Source organism: Entelurus aequoreus, linkage group LG20 (assembly GCF_033978785.1).
Source record: "Entelurus aequoreus isolate RoL-2023_Sb linkage group LG20, RoL_Eaeq_v1.1, whole genome shotgun sequence".
Taxonomy (NCBI): domain Eukaryota; kingdom Metazoa; phylum Chordata; class Actinopteri; order Syngnathiformes; family Syngnathidae; genus Entelurus; species Entelurus aequoreus.
The window spans coordinates 23,006,724-23,029,934 of NC_084750.1; the positions used below are offsets into that span (position 1 = coordinate 23,006,724).

General features: G+C 39.3%; 2 protein-coding genes across 2 annotated transcripts in view; one reads left to right on the forward strand and one right to left on the reverse strand.

The window, feature by feature from the left end:
- The window catches only part of ciarta (circadian associated repressor of transcription a), a 248,376-nt gene that overhangs the window by 60,727 nt on the left and 164,438 nt on the right, over positions 1-23,211 (forward strand). The window contains exon 2 of the mRNA XM_062029663.1: positions 14,435-14,518. The gene's annotated coding sequence lies outside the window, so the exon portion shown is untranslated. The remainder of the gene's footprint in view (positions 1-14,434; positions 14,519-23,211) is intronic.
- The window catches only part of crabp2a (cellular retinoic acid binding protein 2, a), a 29,579-nt gene continuing 16,465 nt past the window's right edge, over positions 10,098-23,211 (reverse strand). The window contains exons 3-5 of the mRNA XM_062029665.1: positions 18,431-18,609; positions 13,006-13,122; positions 10,098-12,931 (exon numbers count right to left, since the gene is read on the reverse strand). Coding sequence (XP_061885649.1) covers positions 12,881-12,931; positions 13,006-13,122; positions 18,431-18,609 — 347 coding nt within the window. The 3' untranslated portion in view covers positions 10,098-12,880. The remainder of the gene's footprint in view (positions 12,932-13,005; positions 13,123-18,430; positions 18,610-23,211) is intronic.

The window sequence follows — 23,211 nt, forward strand, 5'->3', positions numbered from 1 at the left end:
GAAAAAAAAATGCCAACATGGCACTGCCATATTTATTATTGAAGTCACAAAGTGCATTATTTTTTTTAACATGCCTAAAAAACAGCAGCTTGGAATTTGGGACATGCTCTCCCTGAGAGAGCATGAGGAGGTTGAGGTGGGCGGGGTTGGGTGGGCGGGGTTGAGTTGGGGGCTTGGGGGGTAGCGGTGGGTGTATATTGTAGCGTCCCGGAAGAGTTAGTGCTGCAAATACCCAGAAGGTATTTGTTCTGTTGTGTTTATGTTGTGTTACGGTGCGGATGTTCTCCCAAAATGTGTTTGTCATTCTTGTTTGGTGTGGGTTCACAGTTTGGCGCATATTTGTAACAGTGTTAAAGTTGTTTATACGGTCACCCTCAGTGTGACCTGTATGGCTGTTGACCAAGTATGCAGGCATTCACTTGTGTGTGTGAAAAGCCGTAGATATTATGTGATTGGGCCGGCACGCAAAGGCAGTGCCTTTTGAGGTTTATTGGCGCTCTGTACTTCTCCATACGTCCGTGTACACAGCGGCGTTTTAAAAAGTCATACATTTTACTTTTTGAAACAGATACCGATAATTTTGAAACCGATACCGATAATTTCCGATATTACATTTTTAAGCATTTATCGGCCGATAATATCGGCAGACCAATATTATCGGACATCCCTAATCTGGACCCATTAAAGTTCAAATCATCAGCCCAGAGGTTGGGTCTTGGGCGCTGTTGGGTGTTCCAACAGGACAATGACCCCAAACACATGTCAAAAGTGGTAAAGGAATGGCTAAATCAGGCTAGAACAGTGGTTCTTAACCTTGTTGGAGGTACTGAACCCCACCAGTTTCATATGCGCATTCACCGAACCCTTCTTTAGTGAAAAATGTTTTGTTTTTTTCAAATTCAAGACAAAGTTATATGAGTTTTTACTGGTGCACAAAATTAACCGTGCATGAACATCACCTTGTTCAAAGAACAAAACCAACACAGGGCATGAACTCACAACAAATTACACACCTGCAAATCAGTTTGACTTCTGCTCTTGCCGTATCCGTAATATGCCGATAGGGAGAAGTTTTTATGTACACGATGAGTCGGGTGTGGCTTGACCTCTGCGGCGGAGGCTCCACCGAACCCCTGAGGCCGACTCGCCGAACCCCTAGGGTTCGATTGAACCCAGGTTAAGAACCACTGGGCTAGAATGAAGGTTTTAGAATGGCCTTCCCAAAGAGGGACAATGCTGAAGAAACAAGTCCATGTCAGAAAACCAACAACATTAGCTAAACTGCACCAATTTTGTCAAGAGGAGTGGTCAAAAATTCAAGCAGAAGCTTGTGGATGGCTACCAAAAGCGCCTTATTGCAGTGAAACTTGCCAAGGGACATGTAAGCAAATATTAACATTGCTGTATGTATACTTTTGACCCAGCGGATTTGCTCACATTTTCAGTAGACCCATAATAAATTCATAAAAGAACCAAACTTCATGAATGTTTTTTTTGTGACCAACAAGTATGTGCTCCAATCACTCTATCACAAAAAAAATAAGAGTTGTAGAAATTATTGGAAACTCAAGACAGCCATGATATTATGTTTTTTTACAAGTGTATGTAAACTTTTGACCACGACTGTATTACATTCGATAGCCAGTTTGCCCCGCGGGTGCCACTTTGGGCATCCCTGATATAGACATTAATCTGAACATTTATTTTATACTACCGGTTGAAGGACAAATAAATTGTTTAAGCTTTAGATTTTGCCCGATACTAGCACCAGTGACCGTGTGTTCCCCGTCTGCTCACCTTTTGGGCGGACCACGTCGGTGTTTTACGAGCTGTGTGTACAGCGACGCCGTTTGATGCTGTTCGTGTTAAGTGTTCCAGTACGTGTGTGTTGTTTTTTTTGTTTTGTCCGTGTTTTACGGGGGGGTCCTGCACAGGCCAGACGTTTTTGAAATGGGTGGGGGGGGGGGGGCAGACAGCTGCATTTTAGTGCCCCAAGGGGTAATAAACAGGGAGGGTGGGGTAGTTATTTATCCCTTTTATTAGGGCAGGAGGCAGAGAAGGGGACTTTATTGGGGTCACACTGCAACTACACACAGCTGTAGGGCAAAAAGGAGGAATAAGGGATGATTTGTAAGAGGAAGGGAAGCTGTTTTAGCATCACTAAATTCCTCTGCCTTTTAAGAACCCTTCACCTCATTTTTTCTCGCCTTTCAAACATCTTCCAGCCATCCATCTTTTCTTCCCGGCCCATTTTTCTTCTTCCAGGTCCCTTAACGACCCTCTCCTTGTTAAGCACATCTGCTGTCAATCAGCTGTACTTTGTAATCCAATTGGCATTTCCTGCCAGCGGGCCAACCCCCGACCTTGACTCACGCTGACCACTTGACCGGCGAGAAGTTCCAAAAAGCTGTGTCCACTCCTGTCTCATCATCTACTTTCAGAAAGCAAGATAATTTATTTATTTTACTTATTTATGTACAAAACCCAAAACCAGTGAAGTTGGCACGCTGTGGAAATGGTAAATAAAAAGAGAATACAATGATTTGCAAATCCTTTTCAACTTATATTCAATTGAATAGACTACAAAAACAAGATATTTAATGTTCCAACTGAGAAACTTAATTTGTTTTTGCAAATAATCATTAACTTAGAATTTAATGGCAGCAACACATTGCAAAAAAGTTGGCACTCTGGCATTTTTACCACTGTGTTACATGGCCTTTCCTTTTAACAACACTCAGTAAAGGTTTGGGAACTGAAGAGACACATTTTTGAAGCCTTTCAGGTGGAATTCTTTCCCATTCTTGCTTGATGTACAGCTTAAGTTGTTCAACAGTCCGGGGTCTCCGTTGTGGTATTTTAGGCTTCATGATGCACCACACATTTTCAATGGGAGACAGGTCTGGACTACAGGCAGGCCAGTCTAGTACCCGCACTCTTTTACTTCGAAGCCACGCTGTTATAACACGTGGCTTGGCATTGTCTTGCTGAAATAAGCAGGGGCGTCCATGATAAAGACGCTGCTTGGATGGCAACATATGTTGCTCCAAAACCTGTGTGTACCTTTCAGCATTAATGGTGCCTTCACAGATGTGTAAGTTACCCATGTCTTGGGCACTAATACACCCCCATACCATCACAGATGCTGGCTTTTGAACTTTGCGCCTATAACAATCCGGATGGTTCTTTTCCTCTTTGGTCCGGAGGACACGACGTCCACAGTTTCCAAAAACAATTTGAAATGTGGACTCGTCAGACCACAGAATACTTTTCCACTTTGCATCAGTCCATCTTAGATGAGCTCGGGCCCAGCGAAGCCAATGGCATTTCTGGGTGTTGTTGATAAATGGCTTTGGCTTTGCATAGTAGAGTTCTAACTTGCACTTACAGATGTAGCGACCAACTGTAGTTACTGAAAGTGGTTTTCTGAAGTGTTCCTGAGCCCATTTGGTGATATCCTTTACACGCCTGAGGAATCCAAGGTCATGGGCATTCAATGTTACGTGCAGTGATTTCTCCAGATTCTCTGAATCTTTTGATGATATTACAGACCTTAGATGGTGAAATGCCTAAATTAATTGCAATAGCTCGTTGAGAAATGTTGTTTTTAAACTGTTGGACAATTTTGCTCACACATTTGTTCACAAAGTGGTGACCCTCACCCCATCCTTGTTTGTGAATGACTGAGCATTTTGTGGAAGTTGCTTGTATGCCCAATCATGGCACCCACCAGTTCCCAATCAGCCTGTTCACCTGTGGGATGTTCCAATTAAGTGTTTGATGAACATTCCTCAACTTTCTCAGTCTTTTTTGCCACTTGTGCCAGCTTTTTTGAAACATGTTGCAGGCATCAAATTCCAAATGAGCTAATATTTGCAAAACGTAACAGAGTTTAACAGTTCCAACTTTAAAGACCTTGTCTTTGCAGTCTATTCAATTGAATATAGATTTAAAAGGATTTGCAAATCATTGTATTCTGTTTTTATTTACCATTTACACAACGTGCCAACTTCACTGGTTTTGGGTTTTGTATGCATCCCACTATGGGGAAATTATGATGTTGCAGTGCAGATGCAAAAAGTCCACAAAAGCTAAGGTAAACACACATGAAAACAAGAGGGAAACATTGAACGACGTGGAACATTGAACGACGTGGTCACGTCCTTCCCGATACACTGATCCACCACCATAATGTTGGGGACACCCAAAATATAACATTTTTCACCATACCTGACGTGCCTGCAAAATATGGGGACTTTTCGTGCATGTTAAGGACCTCCAAAAAGGCGTCCAAACATATAGTGTAGAAGCAAGAAACACAGCAATTTAAATAGGGCCTTTGCAGTGCTTCTGTAGTGGATTGTCCGAAGCTTAAACAGCAACAAAAGGGAGTTTAGTACAAAAGGTTTATTTACCCATAGTCAAAAAGTACAAAGTTGGTTTGAGTTGCCCGTGCAGACAGACAAACGTCCTCCGGAGGACACAAGATTTAAGCAATCCTCACAGCCCTTGTCACTTGGCCATTTTATCTGTTTTCTTCATGCGTCAAGGTCCTGATGTTTTCAACCTGTTTGTTCTGCAACATCCTTGAATCCCTTAGTCATACTTAGATAATCAAAACATTATGTAGAATGGTCAGAGCGACTCCATATTCAACTTTGGCCTACATCTGGTCCTTCAATGGTTTAGAATAGAAAGGAAATGAAACGAGCAGACATTCTTGACAGACACGAAATATAGCTCAAAAGGTCAGAAATTCTACTACACTTGCTCTGCTGCTCGGGCCCTAATAAGATAAGATAAAATAAAATAAAATATAATTACATTAAATTAAATTAAATAAAGCCATTTCAGACTGTCATCATCATTTGTGGCAATTACGATCAAGATCTCAACTTATGGAACGAGTTATTAAAGATTTGTGGCGAACCATTAGATCAAAGTTTGGCACAATGCCACGCCCACATGCTGTCATTTGCAAAACTTTTTTTGAAATTTATCGTCACCCATCAGTTCGGTATCCGTCTCTGATCACCTAAAGTGCAGAAATGACAGTTAGATCGGTGATGGCGTGGGGCAGTTTTCACCGTTAGGCGAGTACAGGGGTGTCAAACTCATTTTAGCTCAGGGGCCGCATGGAGGAAAGTCTATTCCAGTGTTTCCCATAAACTGCCAAGATACCTGTGGCGGTGGGGGCGTGGCTATGGGCGTGGTCACCATGACATCATCGAGTAATTTGCATAATTTACTACAATGATATGATTTTCTCTAAAAAGGCTCAAAAAATGTATACTTACTAATTAATAATAACAGTTTTGTTTTAAACGTACATCCATCCATCCATCCATCCATTTTACAATATAATTACAACACTTTATGTACATATTTATATACAGATTTGAACAATAAGTTATTCACTGAAATATATTTATTAATTGTGGTTCTTACATAAAATATATCTTATAAAATATAAAAGCTAAAATGTCTCTTAAAGCTCTGCCCCTTTAATTAGTGCATACTAAATAATTTAACTTAAGCCTACTACTACAACCATATTATTTACCAGCAACATAAAGTGAAACAGAGGCACAGGTGTCCTGCCACAGTCAGTAACAAATAAACAGAAAACAGTAGTGGTCAAATACAAATAAGGCAACAAGAGAAGTATCCTACACTTCTCTTTTGTAAAGTAAATCTGAACAGCCTATATGGGCATCTACATCAACTATATGATTTGCCTGAGAAGCTGAACAGGACCAAAAAAAAAAAAAAAAAAAAAAAAAAAAAAGTTTTTTAATTTTTATTTTATTTTTTATTTGTGGTGGACGTAATTCTTTCGTGGTGGGCCGCCACAAATAAATTAATGTGTGGGAAACACTGTATTCCCACGCGGGTCGGACTGGTAAGATCATGGCATTAAAACTTAAAAATAAAGACAACTTCAGATTGTTTTCTTTATAAAAGCACATTCTGAAAATGTTGACACCGACTAGCCATGTCTTCAAGCACCTCTTCCTGAGGGCGTTTCAGTGTTATAACTTCAAACGCCAAAATTCGCTGTTCTCCCTTTTCTGTCTACGCTTGTAAGTACTCCGTGATTGTGCACTGGCGAACATGCTCGTCTGCATGACATGATGTGACGACGTGGAGGACCGGTACTTTTTAGAGGCGGTATAGTACCGAATATGATTCATTAGTATCGCGGTACCAGGGTTTCCCACACATTCATTTATTTGTGGCGGCCCGCCACGAAAGAATTACGTCCGCCACAAATTTAAAAAAAAAATAAAAAAAATAAAATTATTTTTTTTTTGTCCTCTCCAGCTCCTCAGGCAAATCATATAGTTGATGTAGATGCCCATATCGGCTGTTCAGATTTACTTTACAAAAGAGAAGTGTAGGATACTTCTCTTGTTGCCTTATTTGTATTTGACTTTATTAAATGTATTTGTATTAGAAACACAACATGTGTATATAACAAAGGGTGCAAAGTCTGCAGGCAGTAGGAAACACATGGTTAAGTGTAGGGAGTAAAACTGATGGCAGTCTAAAGTTCAAGATTTTTGGAGCTCTTTGTTCAGTGGATCAGATGTTTGATGAAGCTCTGTGTCTATCTACCACCACTACTGTTTTCTGTTTATTTGTTACTGACTGTGGCAGGACACCTCTGCCTCTGTTTCACTTTATGTTGCTGGTAAATAATATGGTTGTAGTAGTAGGCTTAAGTTAAATGATTTAGTATGCACTAATTAAAGGGGCAGAGCTTTGAGACATTTTAGCTTTTATATTTTATAAGATATATTTTTTGTAAGAACCACAATTAATAAATATATTTCAGTGAATAACTTATTGTTCAAATCTGTATATAAATATGTACATAAAGTGTTGTAATTATATTGTAAAATGGATGGATGGATGGATGTTTAAAACAAAACTGTTATTATTAATTAGTAAGTATACATTTTTTTAGCCTTTTTAGAGAAAATCAAATCTTTGTAGTAAATTATGCAAATTACTCAATGATATCATGGTGACCACGCTCATAGCCACGCCCCCACCGCCACAGGTATCTTGGCAGTTTATGGGAAACACTGTGGTACTATACTAATACCGTATACCGTAAAACCCTGATTTGTACTGAGATAAGATTACACACAGGTGAACAGTATTTAGTCATTAACAGTCATCAATTAACTTCTGAAGGCAAAAAAGTACCGGATCAGGTACCTATTCCTACCTGTGAAACTGAAGACTCTCTCAGCAAACACCACGGCATGGCCAGAAGATCTCAGGGTGACAGGTTTAGGCTCTGATAAACGGAATCTTCCTGTGGAGCCCAAAGTTCAAGGGCTGTCTCTCGGTTAGTAGACTCTAACAGCTGCTCCTTGTATGTCTTCATTTTCTCCACGACACTTGGCTTTGACAGCCTAGACTTGAATGTTTTTTCCTCTTTCCCGGGAGGGAGGACTTGACTGATTTGTGTAGCTGGGCTAAGAAAATAATTGATTTTCACGATTTCAGTTCTCATTTTTTCAATAAAATCTGTTAGGAACACAGCACAAACGTTGGATAAGAATTTAGTTTTAACCAAATTTTTAACAAAATAATTAAGCCTAACACAAGCTACGATGGCAAAAAGAAATTCACGTGCGAAGGTGATAAAGAGCCAAAACACAGCCAGGAAGTTTTGGTAATGGAGAAAAAAAAAAATAGCAAAGTAGAAAAAGTTGTATTGGCACTAAAACAAGTTTTGCCGTTGCAACATGTTGAATTAAAGAAATAAATACAAACATTTTGGTGGACATTTTTGACAGGTTTCTTCAATGCCAAGCTTCACATATTTTCTATACTGTTATTGTTTTTGTGTGTTTCACAGGTTTTCATTTTCAACTTCTACTTCTGGCTTTTACCGTTTCCACGTCATGAGAGTGATTTTAATAATAATAATAATAATAATACTTGGGATTTATACAGCGCTTTTCTAAGTACCCAAAGTCCCTTTACATGTTAAAAACCCATCATTCAGTCACACCTGGTGGTGGTAAGCTACTTTCGTAGCCACAGCTGCCCTGGGGTAGACTGACGGAATTTTGGACGTGGAAGGCGGGGCCTACAAGCAGTTTACCCGGAAGTAGTTCTATATGGACATGGGCTTGCAGGTAAAACACAGTAGAAGACGACAAGAGGACCGAGGAGGTCTTTTGATAGGCGTTTGGAAAGACGGACCCGGTTGCGTGATTGGCCCCAGAACGATAGACTCAGCCCGGTGATAGGCTCGGCAGAGATGTACTCGCGGAGTTCTGTTTTGTGGCTCCATTTCTGTGACTACGTTTACACTGCAGGCCAAAGTGGCCCAAATCGGATATTTTCGAAATCAGATTTTTTTCCAGCTGACTGTTTACACTGCAAGTAAAATGTGATCTTTATCAGACTCCAGTGTAAACGCCCCAATGTGGTCTGGACGTCACTTCCATGCGCAGTTTTATAAAGTGAAAACAAAGGAAGTCGACCGTACTCTTAGGTTAGGTTAGGTTACTTTATTAGTGCCCGAAGGTAAACTTGTATTGCAGCAGGCAAGATCAGGACATCCGTTTAAGCATACAGAGAAAGTAACATCTTAGATATGCAATACAAAGACCTACCACATAACAAGCATCACAAAGTACTCAAAGTTCCTCATAATAAGGATAAAACTTATAAAATCCCAATCAGATAAGATGTGGGATAAACCAGAATAAAACACCATAATAAAATAATAAATTGCACTAAAATAAATATAGGCAAAAATTGGTACTACAGCTTACTTAGTTCTGTGATGGCAGCTGGGACAAAACTACATCTGCACCGTTTTGTTTCTGTAAATGAACAAGGAAGTGCTACTACTACTACAAAATAAAATAAAAGCTGCCACACCTTAAAAATAAGTGGGGTTTTTTACGTGAAAATGGATTCAAGTAATATCATGTATGAATGAATATTAATTAAAATGAAAGTACCAATGATTGTCACACACACACACTAGGTGTAGCGAAATTATTCTCTGCATTTGACCCCATCACCCTTGATCACCCCCTGGGAGGTGAGGGGAGCAGTGAGCAGCAGCGGTGGCCGCGCCCGGGAATCATTTTTTGGTGATTTAACCCCCAATTCCAACCCTTGATGCTGAGTGCCAAGCAGGGAGGTAATGGGTCCCATTTTTATAGTCTTTGGTATGGCTCGGCCGGGGTTTGAACTCACGACCTACCGATCTCAGGGCAGACACTCTAACCACTAGGCCATATACAGTATATGTAGTGTAATATTTTTGGGATGGTTCTAATCTTTTTATGGCTGTTAAGTAGAGGCAACACAGACATCTACGTTAGCTTTATTTTTCAACTCACTTACGTAAACAACTTACGCAATGTACGTAACATGTAAGCAAATACGTGGGGGGCCGGTTGCTGGTGGGGCGGGGGCGGTCCTCCCGTCCGGCTGCGGGAAGTCTCTGGGTCCCTCGTGGGGTGTGGTCTCTCGCTGGCTTGGGGGCTGGCCGTCCCATGCTTCTCCCGTGCCTTGTCCTCTGCCAGGCGTGTCTGTCTATGGCCTGCTGCTTACCCTGCCGGGTGGCACTATAGTGCCAACTCTGGGGATCCTGACGCTGGTCGGCATAGCTGCGTGGGGCCGGTGGTCTCTTGTTCCCTGGGCGCCGCACCTGCTGTCTTGGGTTGGGCTCTCTGGGTGGCTGGGGCCGTACTTTGGTTCCCGTACACACTGGGAGACAAATATATTGTACATACAAATACACATACCTACACAATTATACATACATATATACAGTACAGGCCAACAGTTTGGACACACCTTCTCCTCATTCAATGTGTTTTCTTTATTTTCATGACTATTTACATTGTAGATTGTCACAATGAAGGCATCAAAACTATGAATGAACACATGTGGAGTTATGTACTTAACAAACAAAGGTGAAATAACTGAAAACATGTTTTATATTCTAGTTTCTTCACAATAGCCACCCTTTGCACACTCTTGGCATTCTCTCCATGAGCTTTAAGCACACCTGTGAAGTGAAATTGTGTGGCGCATTGTGATGTGTAAAATACGACAACGGAGACCCCGGACTGTTGAACAACTTAAGCTGTACATCAAGCAAGAATGGGAAAGAATTCCACCTGAAAAGCTTCAAAAATGGCTCTCCTCAGTTCCCAAACGTTTACTGAGTGTTGTTAAAAGGAAAGGCCATGTAACACAGTGGTAAAAATGCCCTTTGCAATGTGTTGCTGCCATTAAATTATATTTTCTCAATTTGAACATTAAATATCTTGTCTTTGCAGTGAATTCAATTGAATATAAGTTGAAAAGGATTTGCAAATCATTGTATTCTGTTTTTATTTACGATTTACACTACCGTTCAAAAGTTTGGGGTTACCCAAACAATTTTGTGGAATAGCCTTCATTTCTAAGAACAAGAATAGACTGTCGAGGTTCAGATGAAAGTTCTCTTTTTCTGGCCATTTTGAGCGTTTAATTGACCCCACAAATGTGATGCTCCAGAAACTCAATCTGATCAAAGGAAGGTCAGTTTTGTAGCTTCTGTAACGAGCTCAACTGTTTTCAGATGTGTGAACATGATTGCACAAGGGTTTTCTAATCATCAATTAGCCTTCTGAGCCAATGAGCAAACACATTGTACCATTAGAACACTGGAGTGTTAGTTGCTGGAAATGGGCCTCTATACACCTATGTAGATATTGCACCAAAAACCAGATATTCGCAGCTAGAATAGTCATTTACCACATTAGCAATGTATAGAGTGTATTTCTTTAAAGTTAAGACTAGTTTAAAGTTATCTTCATTGAAAAGTACAGTGCTTTTCCTTCAAAAATAAGGACATTTCAATGTGACCCCAAACTTTTGAACGGTAGTGTACACAAAGCGCCAACTTCACAGGTTTTGGGTCTTGTATAATCAACGTTGTATCAATGTGTTATTCCTGCCGGGATCTGACCCCTCAACTTCAGCCCCCTCCTCCGGTATATAGAGAACTGTGTGACAAGAGTGAAGACGGGGGAAAATGTTGCAATGGAAATGTTTGCCTTCTTGGAACACGGCACAGGCTGGAGGGAATGTGGCACAGAGATGAATGGCAGAGTGTAAAAGGAGGGCACAGGCAAATATTCCAGTTACAGGAATCTGAGACAAAACCTAAAAAAAAAGATAGTTCTGCTTCCACTTCAAGTTCAAAGACAAAGTTGCTGCTTTATTGTTTTGCCATAGAAAAGGTTGCTTCAAATGATCACGTCGTACAAGGGAGACACTAGTTAGAAACCTTGGCAGTACTATAGTGTAGTAATAAATATCACAGGAAAAAAGTTGGAGTCAAAAGGGCCAAAGAACCTGGCAGCTCACATCTCACAAAGCACACACACAGCGAAAAAAGTCAGACAAGGCGATTGACATACACTATATTGCCAAAAGTATTTGGCCACCCATCCAAATGATGAGAATCAGGTGTCCTAATCACTTGGCCCGGCCACAGGTGTATAAAATCAAGCACTTAGGCATGGAGACTGTTTCTACAAACATTTGTGAAAGAATGGGCCGCTCTCAGTGATTTCCAGCGTGGAACTGTCATAGGATGCCACCTGTGCAACAAATCCAGTCGTGAAATTTGATGGAGGAGGAATTATGGTGTGGGGTTGTTTTTCAGGAGTTGGGCTTGCCCCTGACCACAGGTGTATAAAATCAAGCACTTAGGCATGGAGACTGTTTCTACAAACATTTGTGAAAGAATTGGCCGCTCTCAGGATCTCAGTGATTTCCAGCGTGGAACTGTCATAGGATGCCACCTGTGCAACAAATTCAGTGGCATTTGGTGGAGGAGGAATTATGGTGTGGGGTTGTTTTTCAGGAGTTGGGCTTGGCCCCGGCAACAGGTGTACAAAATCAAGCGCTAAGGCATGGAGACTGTTTCTACAAACATTTGTGAAAGAATGGGCCGCTCTCAGTGATTTCCTGTCATAGGATGCCACCTGTGCAACAAATCTAGTCGTGAAATTTCCTCGCTCCTAAATATTCCAAAGTCAACCGTCGGCTTTATTTTAAGAAAATGGACGAGTTTGGGAACAACAGCAACTCAGCCACGGAGTGGTAGGAGTGTGAAATTTGGTGGAGGAGGAATTATGCTGTGGGGTTGTTTTTCAGGAGTTGGGCTTGGCCCCTTAGTTCCAGTGAAAGGAACTTTGAACGCTCCAGGATACCAAAACATTTTGGACAATTCCATGCTCCCAATTTTGTGGGAACAGTTTGGAGCGGGCCCCTTCCTCTTCCAACATGACTGTGCACCCGTGCACAAAGCAAGGTCCATAAAGACATGGATGACAGAGTCTGGTGTGGATGAACTTGACTGGCCTGCACAGAGTCCTGACCTGAACCCGATAGAACACCTTTGGGGATGAATTAGAACGGCAACTGAGAGCCAGGCCTTCTCCACCAACATCAGTGTGTGACCTCACCAATGTGCTTTTGCAAGAATGGTGGAAAATTCCTATAAACAAACTCCGCAACCTTGTGGACAGCCTTCCCAGAAGAGTTAAAGCTGTAATAGCTGCAAAAGGTGGACCGACATCGTATTGAACCCTATGGGTTAGGAATGGGATGGCACTTCAAGTTCATATGTGAGTCAAGGCAGGTGGCCAAATACTTTTGGCAATATAGTGTATTTCAATTTGATCTATAAAAATGGTGAAGGAGCGCAAGACAAAATGATGACGCTAATAGTTATGGGAATAAAAGCGAACTACAGGTTGACATCTCCTGGGGTTGTCCTGATGATGCAGGAATAAGTCCGACTGGAAGGACCCAAAGTGAGAAGTGCTCTTGTTCATTGGCGCTCGTAGACCCTGGTGCAGACCACGTCGTCGGCGCCCATGGTCTGAAAAAAAAAAGGAGTTTAAAAGAATGCCGGATGTTTTTTGTTTGTTTGGTCTAAATCCGTGTTGTCTTTACCAGGATGAGCTTGCCGTCGTTAGTCATTTCCCGGGTCCAGGAGGTTTTAGGCCCCTCCCCTTTCTGCAGGGTCTGCTCGCAGCTGATCTTGCTGTCCGTCTCCCAACGTGGAAAACTCTGGACAAACAGTGAAATGCTTTGATAAAGTAGTTGTAGACACAGGTATGCAGTAGTACTTCAACTTAAAGGGGAACTGCACTTTTTTGGAATTTTTACCCATCAGTCATAATCCTTACGAAAGACAAGAGCGCATATGTTTTTCTGCTAACACTTTAGTATGGGGAACACATATTCACCATTAATTAGTTGGTCATTAACATGCAAATTAGTAACATATTGGCTCTTAATTAGTCATTATTAAGTAATTATTAATGCCTTATTCTGCAGGGCCTTATCATACAACCAGTACGCCATTAACTAAGAGTAAACTAACCGCTTATTAGTAACCTAACCCTAAACCTTAAATGTTCCCCGAGTGTCCAAATAACTCTGAATTAAGTCTTTGTTACTTTGATAAGCAATTAATTGATGGTCAATATGTTCCCCATGCTAAAATGTTACCTTTTTTCTTTTTTAAAAAAAATTAATTCTAAGTCGTAAAATACTGCAGGTACGAGGTGGCTAACAATGCAGCTATTGGGAGTACACTATTAAGTTCAAGTTAAAGTACCACTGATAGTCACACACACACTAGGTGTGGTGAAATTACCCTCTGCATTTAACCCATCCCCTTGTTCCACCCCCTGGGAGGTGAGGGGAGCAGTGAGCAGCAGCGGTGGCCGCGCTCGGGAATCATTTTGGTGATTAAACCCCCAATTCCAACCCTTGATGCTGAGTGCCAAGCAGGGATCGCGGCCATAAAGTGGCGGCGTGGCTCAGACGGTAGAGCAGCTGGCCAGAAACCTGAGGTTCGAATCTTGCTTCCGTCATTGTAGTCACTGCCGTTGTGTCCTTGGGCCAGACACTTTACCCACACTGGTTTGAATGTAGCTTAAATATGTAGATAATGGGTTTCACTATTTTAAAGTCTTGAGAGAAAAAGCGCTAAATAAATATAATTCACTTCACTAAGACCTCTAAAACATCCAAAAACCGCCAACAATACTCCATTCATATGTCGTGACCTGAATATTAATCAATATATGTATTGTTATTATAGGTGCTAACGCAGAGGAACTACTTTTAGCAGCGTCGTGATTACAGAGAGCTAACTAACTTATGCTGCTATATTGATATATTAAGCCGGTGAGCCGCTACATCGCCTATGAGTTGGTAAAAGTGCATTCTAAATCATAAATCATGCCTCTCACCTGGATAATAGAAGGACGTGGCTATAAACTGAGACGTTGGTCAACTTTGACATTCAACTTATACCCGGAGATGGTGAGAAAGACAGACACATATTTTATTTTATTTTTTTCACCTCCAGGTGGATTATGATTGATTCCTCATCTAAACAAGAAAATAGAAACATCCCATCAGTCGGCATCCCAGTGAGAGCAGACGTTGTACAGTAAGTGATTGTTTTATTATGTTTGTATTTTCTCGTTTAGCACTTAGCAATACTGCAACATGATGGACCTGTTGCTCATCCTCCTCATATTCAGGCTCAAAAATATAAGGTTCTGGATAATCAGTTGTCCCAAAGTAGTCTTTGTTGTCTCTCATGAAGTCTGCCATGATTATTAGTGTTGTTGTTGAAGAGAAAAGTGAACGTTGTGATGCGTCTGTGATATTAATATGTCGCCGTATGCTTAAAATGAGCAAGATACGTAAATATTACATGTTATTATGACTGTGCCTGTTACTACATTGCATATATACTTACAGCATGTGTAAAAAAACTGAGATTTTTTAATGTTTCTTAAAGCACTTTATATGCAAAATAGAGCGACTCCCTATTACCTTCATTTAGGGTTGTACGGCATACCGATACCAATGAAGTACCGCAGCACTAATGGATTAAATAAGTACTAAACTGTATTTGAAAAACACCTGTACTTTTTTTTCAAGTGCCTGATGGCACACCGAGGCCAGTGTCGCCAGTCAACATCGTGACACGCACACAGAGCACTTGCAAGCTGAAACGGTGTGGAGACAGCAGAGGGAGAATGGACGTTTTTTGGCTTTAAAACTAATGATAAAGCTGGCGCTATAAACATAAAACATGGCTAGCTATTAGCTAGCTATCAGCTAGCTACTGGCTAGCGGCTAACGTCCATTTACACAGTGTTTTAGCTACTTCTAAATCACTAATCCTTGCCACGATGGGGACAAATAAACTATGTTTCCTACAAGTATCATCCCTGCAGGAAAAGGAATAGCTATTATATATATATATATATATATATATATATATATATATATATATATATATATATATATATATATATATATATATATATATATATATATATATATATATATATATATATATATGTGTATGTATGTATGTATGTATGTATGTATGTATGTATGTATGTATGTATACATGCATGTATATATATATACATATAAAAATGTGTGTATGTGTGTATATATGTGTGTGTGTGTCTATATGTATATACTGTATGTGTATGTGTATATATACAGTATATGTCTATGAGTATACATATATATATATATATATACACAGATATATGTGTATGTATATATGTGTATATATGTAAATATATGTGTATATATGTACTGTTTATATGTGTAAATACAGTATATGTATAGATGTGTATATATGTATATATTTATATATATTTATACTGTATATATGTGTGTATACTGTATATATGTGCGTGTATACATATGTGTGTGTGTGTATAAGTATATATATATGTGTATATATACATGTGTGTATACATATGTGTGTGTATATATATATATATATAAATGTGTATATATATGCATATATACATATATATGTGTGTATACATACACATAAATGTGTGTGTGAGTGTATACATATTATATTAATATAATGGATGTATAATTAACATAATTGGATATTAAGAGTATGTGAAAGTTCGATTTCTACCTTGTTTACTTCTTTGACAACCTCCTTAAAGTTTTGTAATCAATCAGAAATATCAAGCAGCTAAAACGTGGTGAGTGTTTTGCATTTTTCCCATCATGCTTTGTGCTGGATTTAAACGGGTGTATTTTTTGTTTAATAATGTCCACCATTTTCAGTGAGGAGGTTGTGTTATGTGTGACCATGTCTGTTGACATTTTGTGTTGGTCGGAAGTATTATAATTATTTTTCTGCACCATGACTAGGTAAGGTTGTTTGCACTGGGTCATACAAGTAAATGATGCACATTTGTTCGTTCAGAGCATAAATAAAGGTTATTGGCCTGATTTACTCACATTGTCCATTACATCATAGCAGCGTCACAAGTTGTCAGGCTATTAAAATGAAAGCAATCCCCCTGTGGGTATGATTTCTTATTAACCACATCACTCTCGTTGGTAGTCTTTGGTTTGGACACACCTGATTGAGTAGTTTTTAGTAATAAAGACAATATGGTGGACAAAGACTCGACACAAACTAGGACAGGGGTCACCAACCTTTTTGAAACCAAGGGCTACTTCTTGGGTACTGATTAATGCGAAGGGCTACCAGTTAGATACACACTTAAATAAATTGCCAGAAGTAGCCAATTTGCTCAATTTACCTTTAACTCTGTTATTATTAATAATTAATGATATTTATCTTTGTGGAAACACTGATCATCTTAATGATTTCTCACAATAAATATATATAGAAACAGATAAATATAAATTTGCAACACTTTATTTTTATATTTTCTCTATAAGTGCACATTTTTCAAATTTAACATTTTCAAATGATCACTTCTAAGACAGTCTTGTGAAATCACAATATCCCATTTTAAACTAGCTAGCCACTAACATTTTTTAAGAAATCATGAATTACTTTGCACCATGTTTGTACAAATAATAACTCATGTAAAATACAAAAGTAAACTCTCAAATTTTTAAATCATGTCACACTTTGAACTGGACACCAAATCTGTTATCTGTTTCTTTGTCAGTTAGTGGGAAGCCTGGCATTGCATGCTGTTAACTAGTGTGTTGTACTCTGGTGTGTAACTTGACACTGCAACTCTGAGTGAGTCTTGCAGATGTGCATCAGTGAGGCGTGTTCTGTGTTTGTTCTTGATGAAGTTCATGTCAGAAAAGGCTGATTCACAAAGATAAGATTTTTCCTCATTGTTTGCGGAACCTTCTTAATCTTTTGGACATATTTTCACAGCAATCTGGCCTTAAGCTTAATTATGATAAATGTAAAATGTTAAGGATCGGAAATCTAAGGGGAACGTCCTTTCGAATGGAATGCAAAGTGTTTTGTTTATAAATTATATGCAATCTGTTGTGTTCCCTAATTTTTTTTCTGTGTACATGAATGAAGGTGTGTGTTGCTGAGTCCGACTTGGACATTATCTGGACTGGGCCTGGTTTAAAAAACCCTTTAAAAAAATCTAATTTCATTGACAACCTGGTCTGTTGAAGATAAGGCCCTTTTTTTTAAAAATAAAATAAAATAAGATAAATAAATAAAAAACATTTTCTTGGATAAAAAAGAAAGTAAAACAATATAAAAATAATTACATAAAAAATAGTAATTAATGAAAATGTTAGTGGACCAGCAGCCTATACAATCATGTGTGCTTCAGGGACTGTGTCCCTTGCAGATGTGTTGTCTATGTTGTGGGAACCAGAATATTGGTAGCAGAAAGAAATAACCCCTTTTGTGTGGATGAGTGTGCATGGGGGAGGTTGTTTGGGTTGATGCACTGATTGAAAGTGTATCTTGTGTTTTTCTATGTAGATTTAATTTAAAAAAAAAAAAAAAAAAAAAAAAAAAAATTTATTTATTTTTTTTTTTTTTTTACATTTTTTTTTTTTTTTTTTTTAGAACAGGCCCGCGGGCGACTCATCTGGTCCTTACGGGCGACCTGGTGCCCGCGGGCACCGCGTTGGTGACCCCTGAACTAGGACAACTTAACCGAGTTGCACTGAAGTGAGTCATCGTGGTTTGGCTAATGAACACACAAAGATGCTGTTAGGTGATAACTTTGGATTGAGTCATTGTTACTTTGTTCAACTGATGGCGTGTTTGCCTTGGAGACAAACAATCAGAGGCCACCTCTGGGGAAAGTTGGAAGAGCAAAGAGAAGATGTGTTGTGAGACCGAGGGAAAGAAGGAGGGTTAACTGTCAGAGCACAGAGAGTTGAAAGGGTTCGTAAAAAGTTGGCCATGATCGGCCTTTAGAGACTGAGGGAAGGGTGGAGATATGCTATCAGTCCAAATAGGATGAGCGGCCAAGTCAAACAGATTGATGTAATGCCGACAACACGCCCGTCATGGCTGTGATTCGACAGAGGAATGTTCTCATGTCCGCGAGTTTACCGTGCAAGGACGCCCATCCACGGTAGATTCGTTGAACTCCTGTCCCACGGTGAAAGTGATGTGGGTGGTCCGGACGGTGGTGGAGGTCTTAATGGACATCGTCTCTCCGTCCTGCGTGATCTCCACCAATGGCTTGGAGGCCGCCTTCACTGCAATCTTGCGGAGCATCACGTTAACGCCTGAGAAACACACAACATACGCCTTTGTCTTAACGTGTGTGACGGAAACCTGCTTTTTCTCAAAGCCGATCAATGCACACAGGCTACTTACTACTGAAAATCTGGGTCAAAAGTAGACATACAGCAATGTTAATATTTGGTTACATGTCTCTTGGCAAGTTTCACTGCAATAAGGCGCTTTTGGTAGCCATCCACAAGCTTCTGGCAAGCTTCTGGTGGAATTTTTGACCACTCCTCTTGACAAAATTGGTGCTTGTCAGCTAAATGTGTTGGTTTTCTTCAGCATTGTCCACCCATTTAAATCAGGACTTTGGGAAGGCCATGCTAAACCCTTAATTTTAGCCTGATTTAGCCATTCCTTTACCACTTTTGACGTGTGTTTGGGGTCATTGTCCTGTTGGAACACCCAACTGCGCCCAAGACCCAACCTCCGGACTGATGATTTTAGGTTGTCCTGAAGAATTCGGAGGTAATCCTCCTTTTTCATTGTCCCATTTACTCTCTGTAAAGCACCAGTTCCATTGGCAGCAAAACAGGCCCAGAGCATAATACTACCACCACCATGCTTGACGGTAGGCTTGGTGTTCCTGAGATTAAAGGCCTCACCTTTTCTCCTCCAAACTAGAGATGTCCGATAATATCGGCCTGCCGATATTATTGGCCGATAAATGCGTTAAAATGTAATATCGGAAATTATCGGTATCGTTTTTTTTATTATCGTTTTTTTATTTTTATTTTGTCATTGTTTTTATTAAATCAACATAAAAAACACAAGATACACTTACAATTAGTGCACCAACCCAAAAAACCTCCCTCCCCCATTTACACTCATTCACACAAAAGGGTTGTTTCTTTCTGTTATTAATATTCTGGTTCCTACATTATATATCAATATATATCAATACAGTCTGCAAGGTATACAGTCCGTAAGCACACATGATTGTGCGTGCTGCTGGTCCACTAATAGTACTAACCTTTAACAGTTAATTTTACTCATTTTCATTAATTACTAGTTTCTATGTAACTGATTTTATATAGTTTTACTTTCTTTTTTATTCAAGCAAATGTTTTTAATTTATTTATCTTATTTTATTTTATTTTTATTTTTTAAAAGGACCTTATCTTCACCATACCTGGTTGTCCAAATTAGGCATAATAATGTGTTAATTCCACGACTGTATATATCGGTATCGGTTGATATCTGTATCGGTAATTAAGAGTTGGGGGATATCGGTAAAAAAGCCATTATCGGACATCCCTACTCCAAACATATTGCTGGGTATTGTGGCCAAACAGCTCCATTTTTGTTTCATTTGACCACAGAACTTTCCTCCAGAAGGTCTAATCTTTGTCCATGTGATGTCACGACTGTACATGTTATGTAACTTATCGCTGTCTAAGTTGGGTATGGTTACCCTTTACATTTGAACCGAAACAGTACCTATTCCCGTTTTCCTGGGAATTGATACCGGTACCAATTTTTAGTACTTTTGTGTGTGTTTTATTGCAACATTTGATAAAGAGCCGGTTATGATAAAATTTGTCCAGTTGTTATCTTGTTTTATTATCACATTACTTGTCACTTATTGACGAAAAGTTGTAATTACAGTTGCAAGTCCGAGACGTTAGATGGCAGTAGTTTGTAGTTTGCGAGTCAAGGAGGGGTGTCAAGTTGTTTTTTCCCTTGGCCTCAGTCTGGAACCCCTCTCCAGGGGCCCAGGCTTACACCGTTTTTTTTTTCTCCCCCCCGTACATACCCACCGTACTCACCCCCCATTGTTTACCTGTATCTCACCTTTTTTGTAAGGGGCGCCGGAAGTTGGCAGACCCGTCAGCGATCCTGTTCTGTCTCCCTGTAATGTTTGATCCTATTCTGTCTCCCTGTAAATTTGATCCTGTTCTGTCTCCCTGTAATGTTTGTCTGATCTTGAATGGGATTGTGCTGAAAATTTTAATTTCCCCTCGGGGAGTAATAAAGTATTTCTGATCTGATCCTGAAAAAATAAATAAATTTTGAATTAATTGCGATTCTTATTTGTAACGATTCTTCATTGATTAAAAAAAAATCGATTTAAAAAAAAAAAAAAAGATGAACAAATCTGTCCTGTCCAGCCTATTTAGTAAATGTTTAGGTAGAATTACATTAAACAACACCAGTTTTATTTGAATTAATATATACATTTTTTAGTGATGTTTATCTCTTTTATGGAGGAATGTAGTTAATTATAGAACTGGTACCCAATGGTTTTAAAAAAGTATTGATTTTGAATCAAGAATTGTTTTGAATCAAGAATCGATCCTAAAGGAATTGTTACCCCCAAGAATCGAATCGAATCGTGTGGTGCCCAAAGATTCACATCCCCACTAGTCAGTTCAGCCATTGCTGAATCTAGTCTTTTGTTGTGCCCTAAAAGTGTTAATACAGTAAATATTGTACTTATATCAAACCAGCTGTTTAAATTTGTAATGTTCATCTTAGTTGTAGTTTCCATCAACAAATTTGGAGGCGTTGAAATCGCCATGTAAAATTGTTAATGCTAATCAGCAGCATGTCAATGGCAAAGCCAATGTATATTAGCATCAAGCTAGTGCATTAAAGTGGAGCCTTACTTTGCTTTGAAGCATTTTTTTGAGCCAATTTCTTCTTTGGCATTAAAAATTGCAACATTATCTAAAAGTAGTTATGCTGAGAGGGGCAACCAGGCGACCCAGGTATCGTAAGATGGCACCGTTAGATTTTATGTAAATCAGTGGCCCGTACGACTGCCGGGATTCGGGTCGGTGCCAAAAAAATTACTGGATTCGGTAACTATCCCGAGTTATCGTCAAATCTAATTCTGACTATAGTCCACTATCTTTCGTATCTATGTGGTGTTTTTTTTAAAACCGAGAACAGACTGCGATGATATGTATTACACTGACTGGTAACTAGATGTCAGTAACGTCACATTAACTCGCCACAAAAGGAAGAAAAATGATATGAACTCGATGGTAGTGGTTGTTTAAGTTATTTTAATAAACTTAAAGCAATACAACAAAGAAAACCATGACAACCATAACATATGATCAAATTAAAAAAACAAAAATCCACTACTTTGTCGGCATGTTTTGGCAGTAGCGGACGGTGAGGAAGGGACGGGGAGTTTCAAGTTTGTATGTTGTAATGTGTGCTTATTAGTGTTGTCCCGATACCAATATTTTGGTACTGGTACCAAAATTATTCCAATACTTTTCGGAACTTTTTGGTACTTTTCTAAATAAAGGGGACCACAAAAAATTGCATTATTGGCTTTATTTTAACAAAAAAATGTTAGGGTACATTAAACATATGTTTCTTATTGCAAGTTTGTCCTTAAATAAAATAGTGAACATACAAGACAACTTGTGTTTTAGTAGTAAGTAAGCAAGCAAACTAAGGCTCCTAATTTAGCTGCTGACATATGCAGTAACATATTGTGTCATTTATCATTCTATTATTTTGTCAACATTATTAAGGACAAGTGGTAAAAAATGAATTATTAATCTACTTGTTCATTTACTGTTAATATCTGCTTACTTTCTATTCTAACATGTTCTTCTGTTAAAATTTAATAATCACTTATTCTTCTGTTGTTTGATACTTTACATTAGTTTTGAATGATACCACAAGTTTAGGTATCAATCCGATACCAAGTAGTTACAGGATCATACATTGGTCATATTCAAAGTCCTCATGTGTCTAGGGACATATTTCCTGAGTTTTAAACATAATATACATTAAAAAAAACAGAAAGAAGATGTTGTGATGCCAAAAAATGTCGCCGTAATCATAGTAGTATCGACTAGATACGTTCCTGTATTTGGTATCATTACAGCGGATGTCAGGTGTAGATCCACCAATGGCGTTTGTTTACATTTTGACGCCGGTGAACTACGGTGTGTAGTGAAGCATGGTTAGCTATTCCTCGTCCTGCAGGGATGATACTTGTAAGAAACTTACTTTATTTGTCGCCATGGAGACCAGGATTAGTGATTTAGAAGTAGCTAAAACACTACCGATTGGGGCTGGACTTTAGCCGCTAGCTAGCTGGCCATGTCTTGAATAAAGCACCTCTTCCTGAGGGCGTTTCAGTGTTATAACTTCACCTTTATCGTTAGTTTTTAAGCCAAAATGCGTCCGTTCTCCCTTTTCTGTCTACACACTGTGTCTGCTTGTAAGTACTCCGTGATTGTGCGCTGCCGAACATGCTCGTAAAACCAGCAATGACACGACGTGACGACGACGTGTGGGGTGGTGGACCAGTACATTTCAGAGGCGGTATAGTACCCAATATGATTAATTAATATCGCGGTACTATACTAATACCAATATACCGTACAACCCTCGTGCTTATACATGTGTTTTGCCGTCCTACTCTGTTAGCGGTTCTTGAACACACCGTCTCGTATTCCTCTGAGTATCGTTTCTTAACGAGGAAAGACGATAATGTATCTTGTTTTCATGTCAGCATTTAAGCAAGCGAGGTGGCCCGAGTCAATCTGGGAGTTTACCAAAGTGCTGTATTAGTCACGGTTATTCCATAATTTTTTCATTGAAAACGGTAATACTGATCGTCGGGAGTT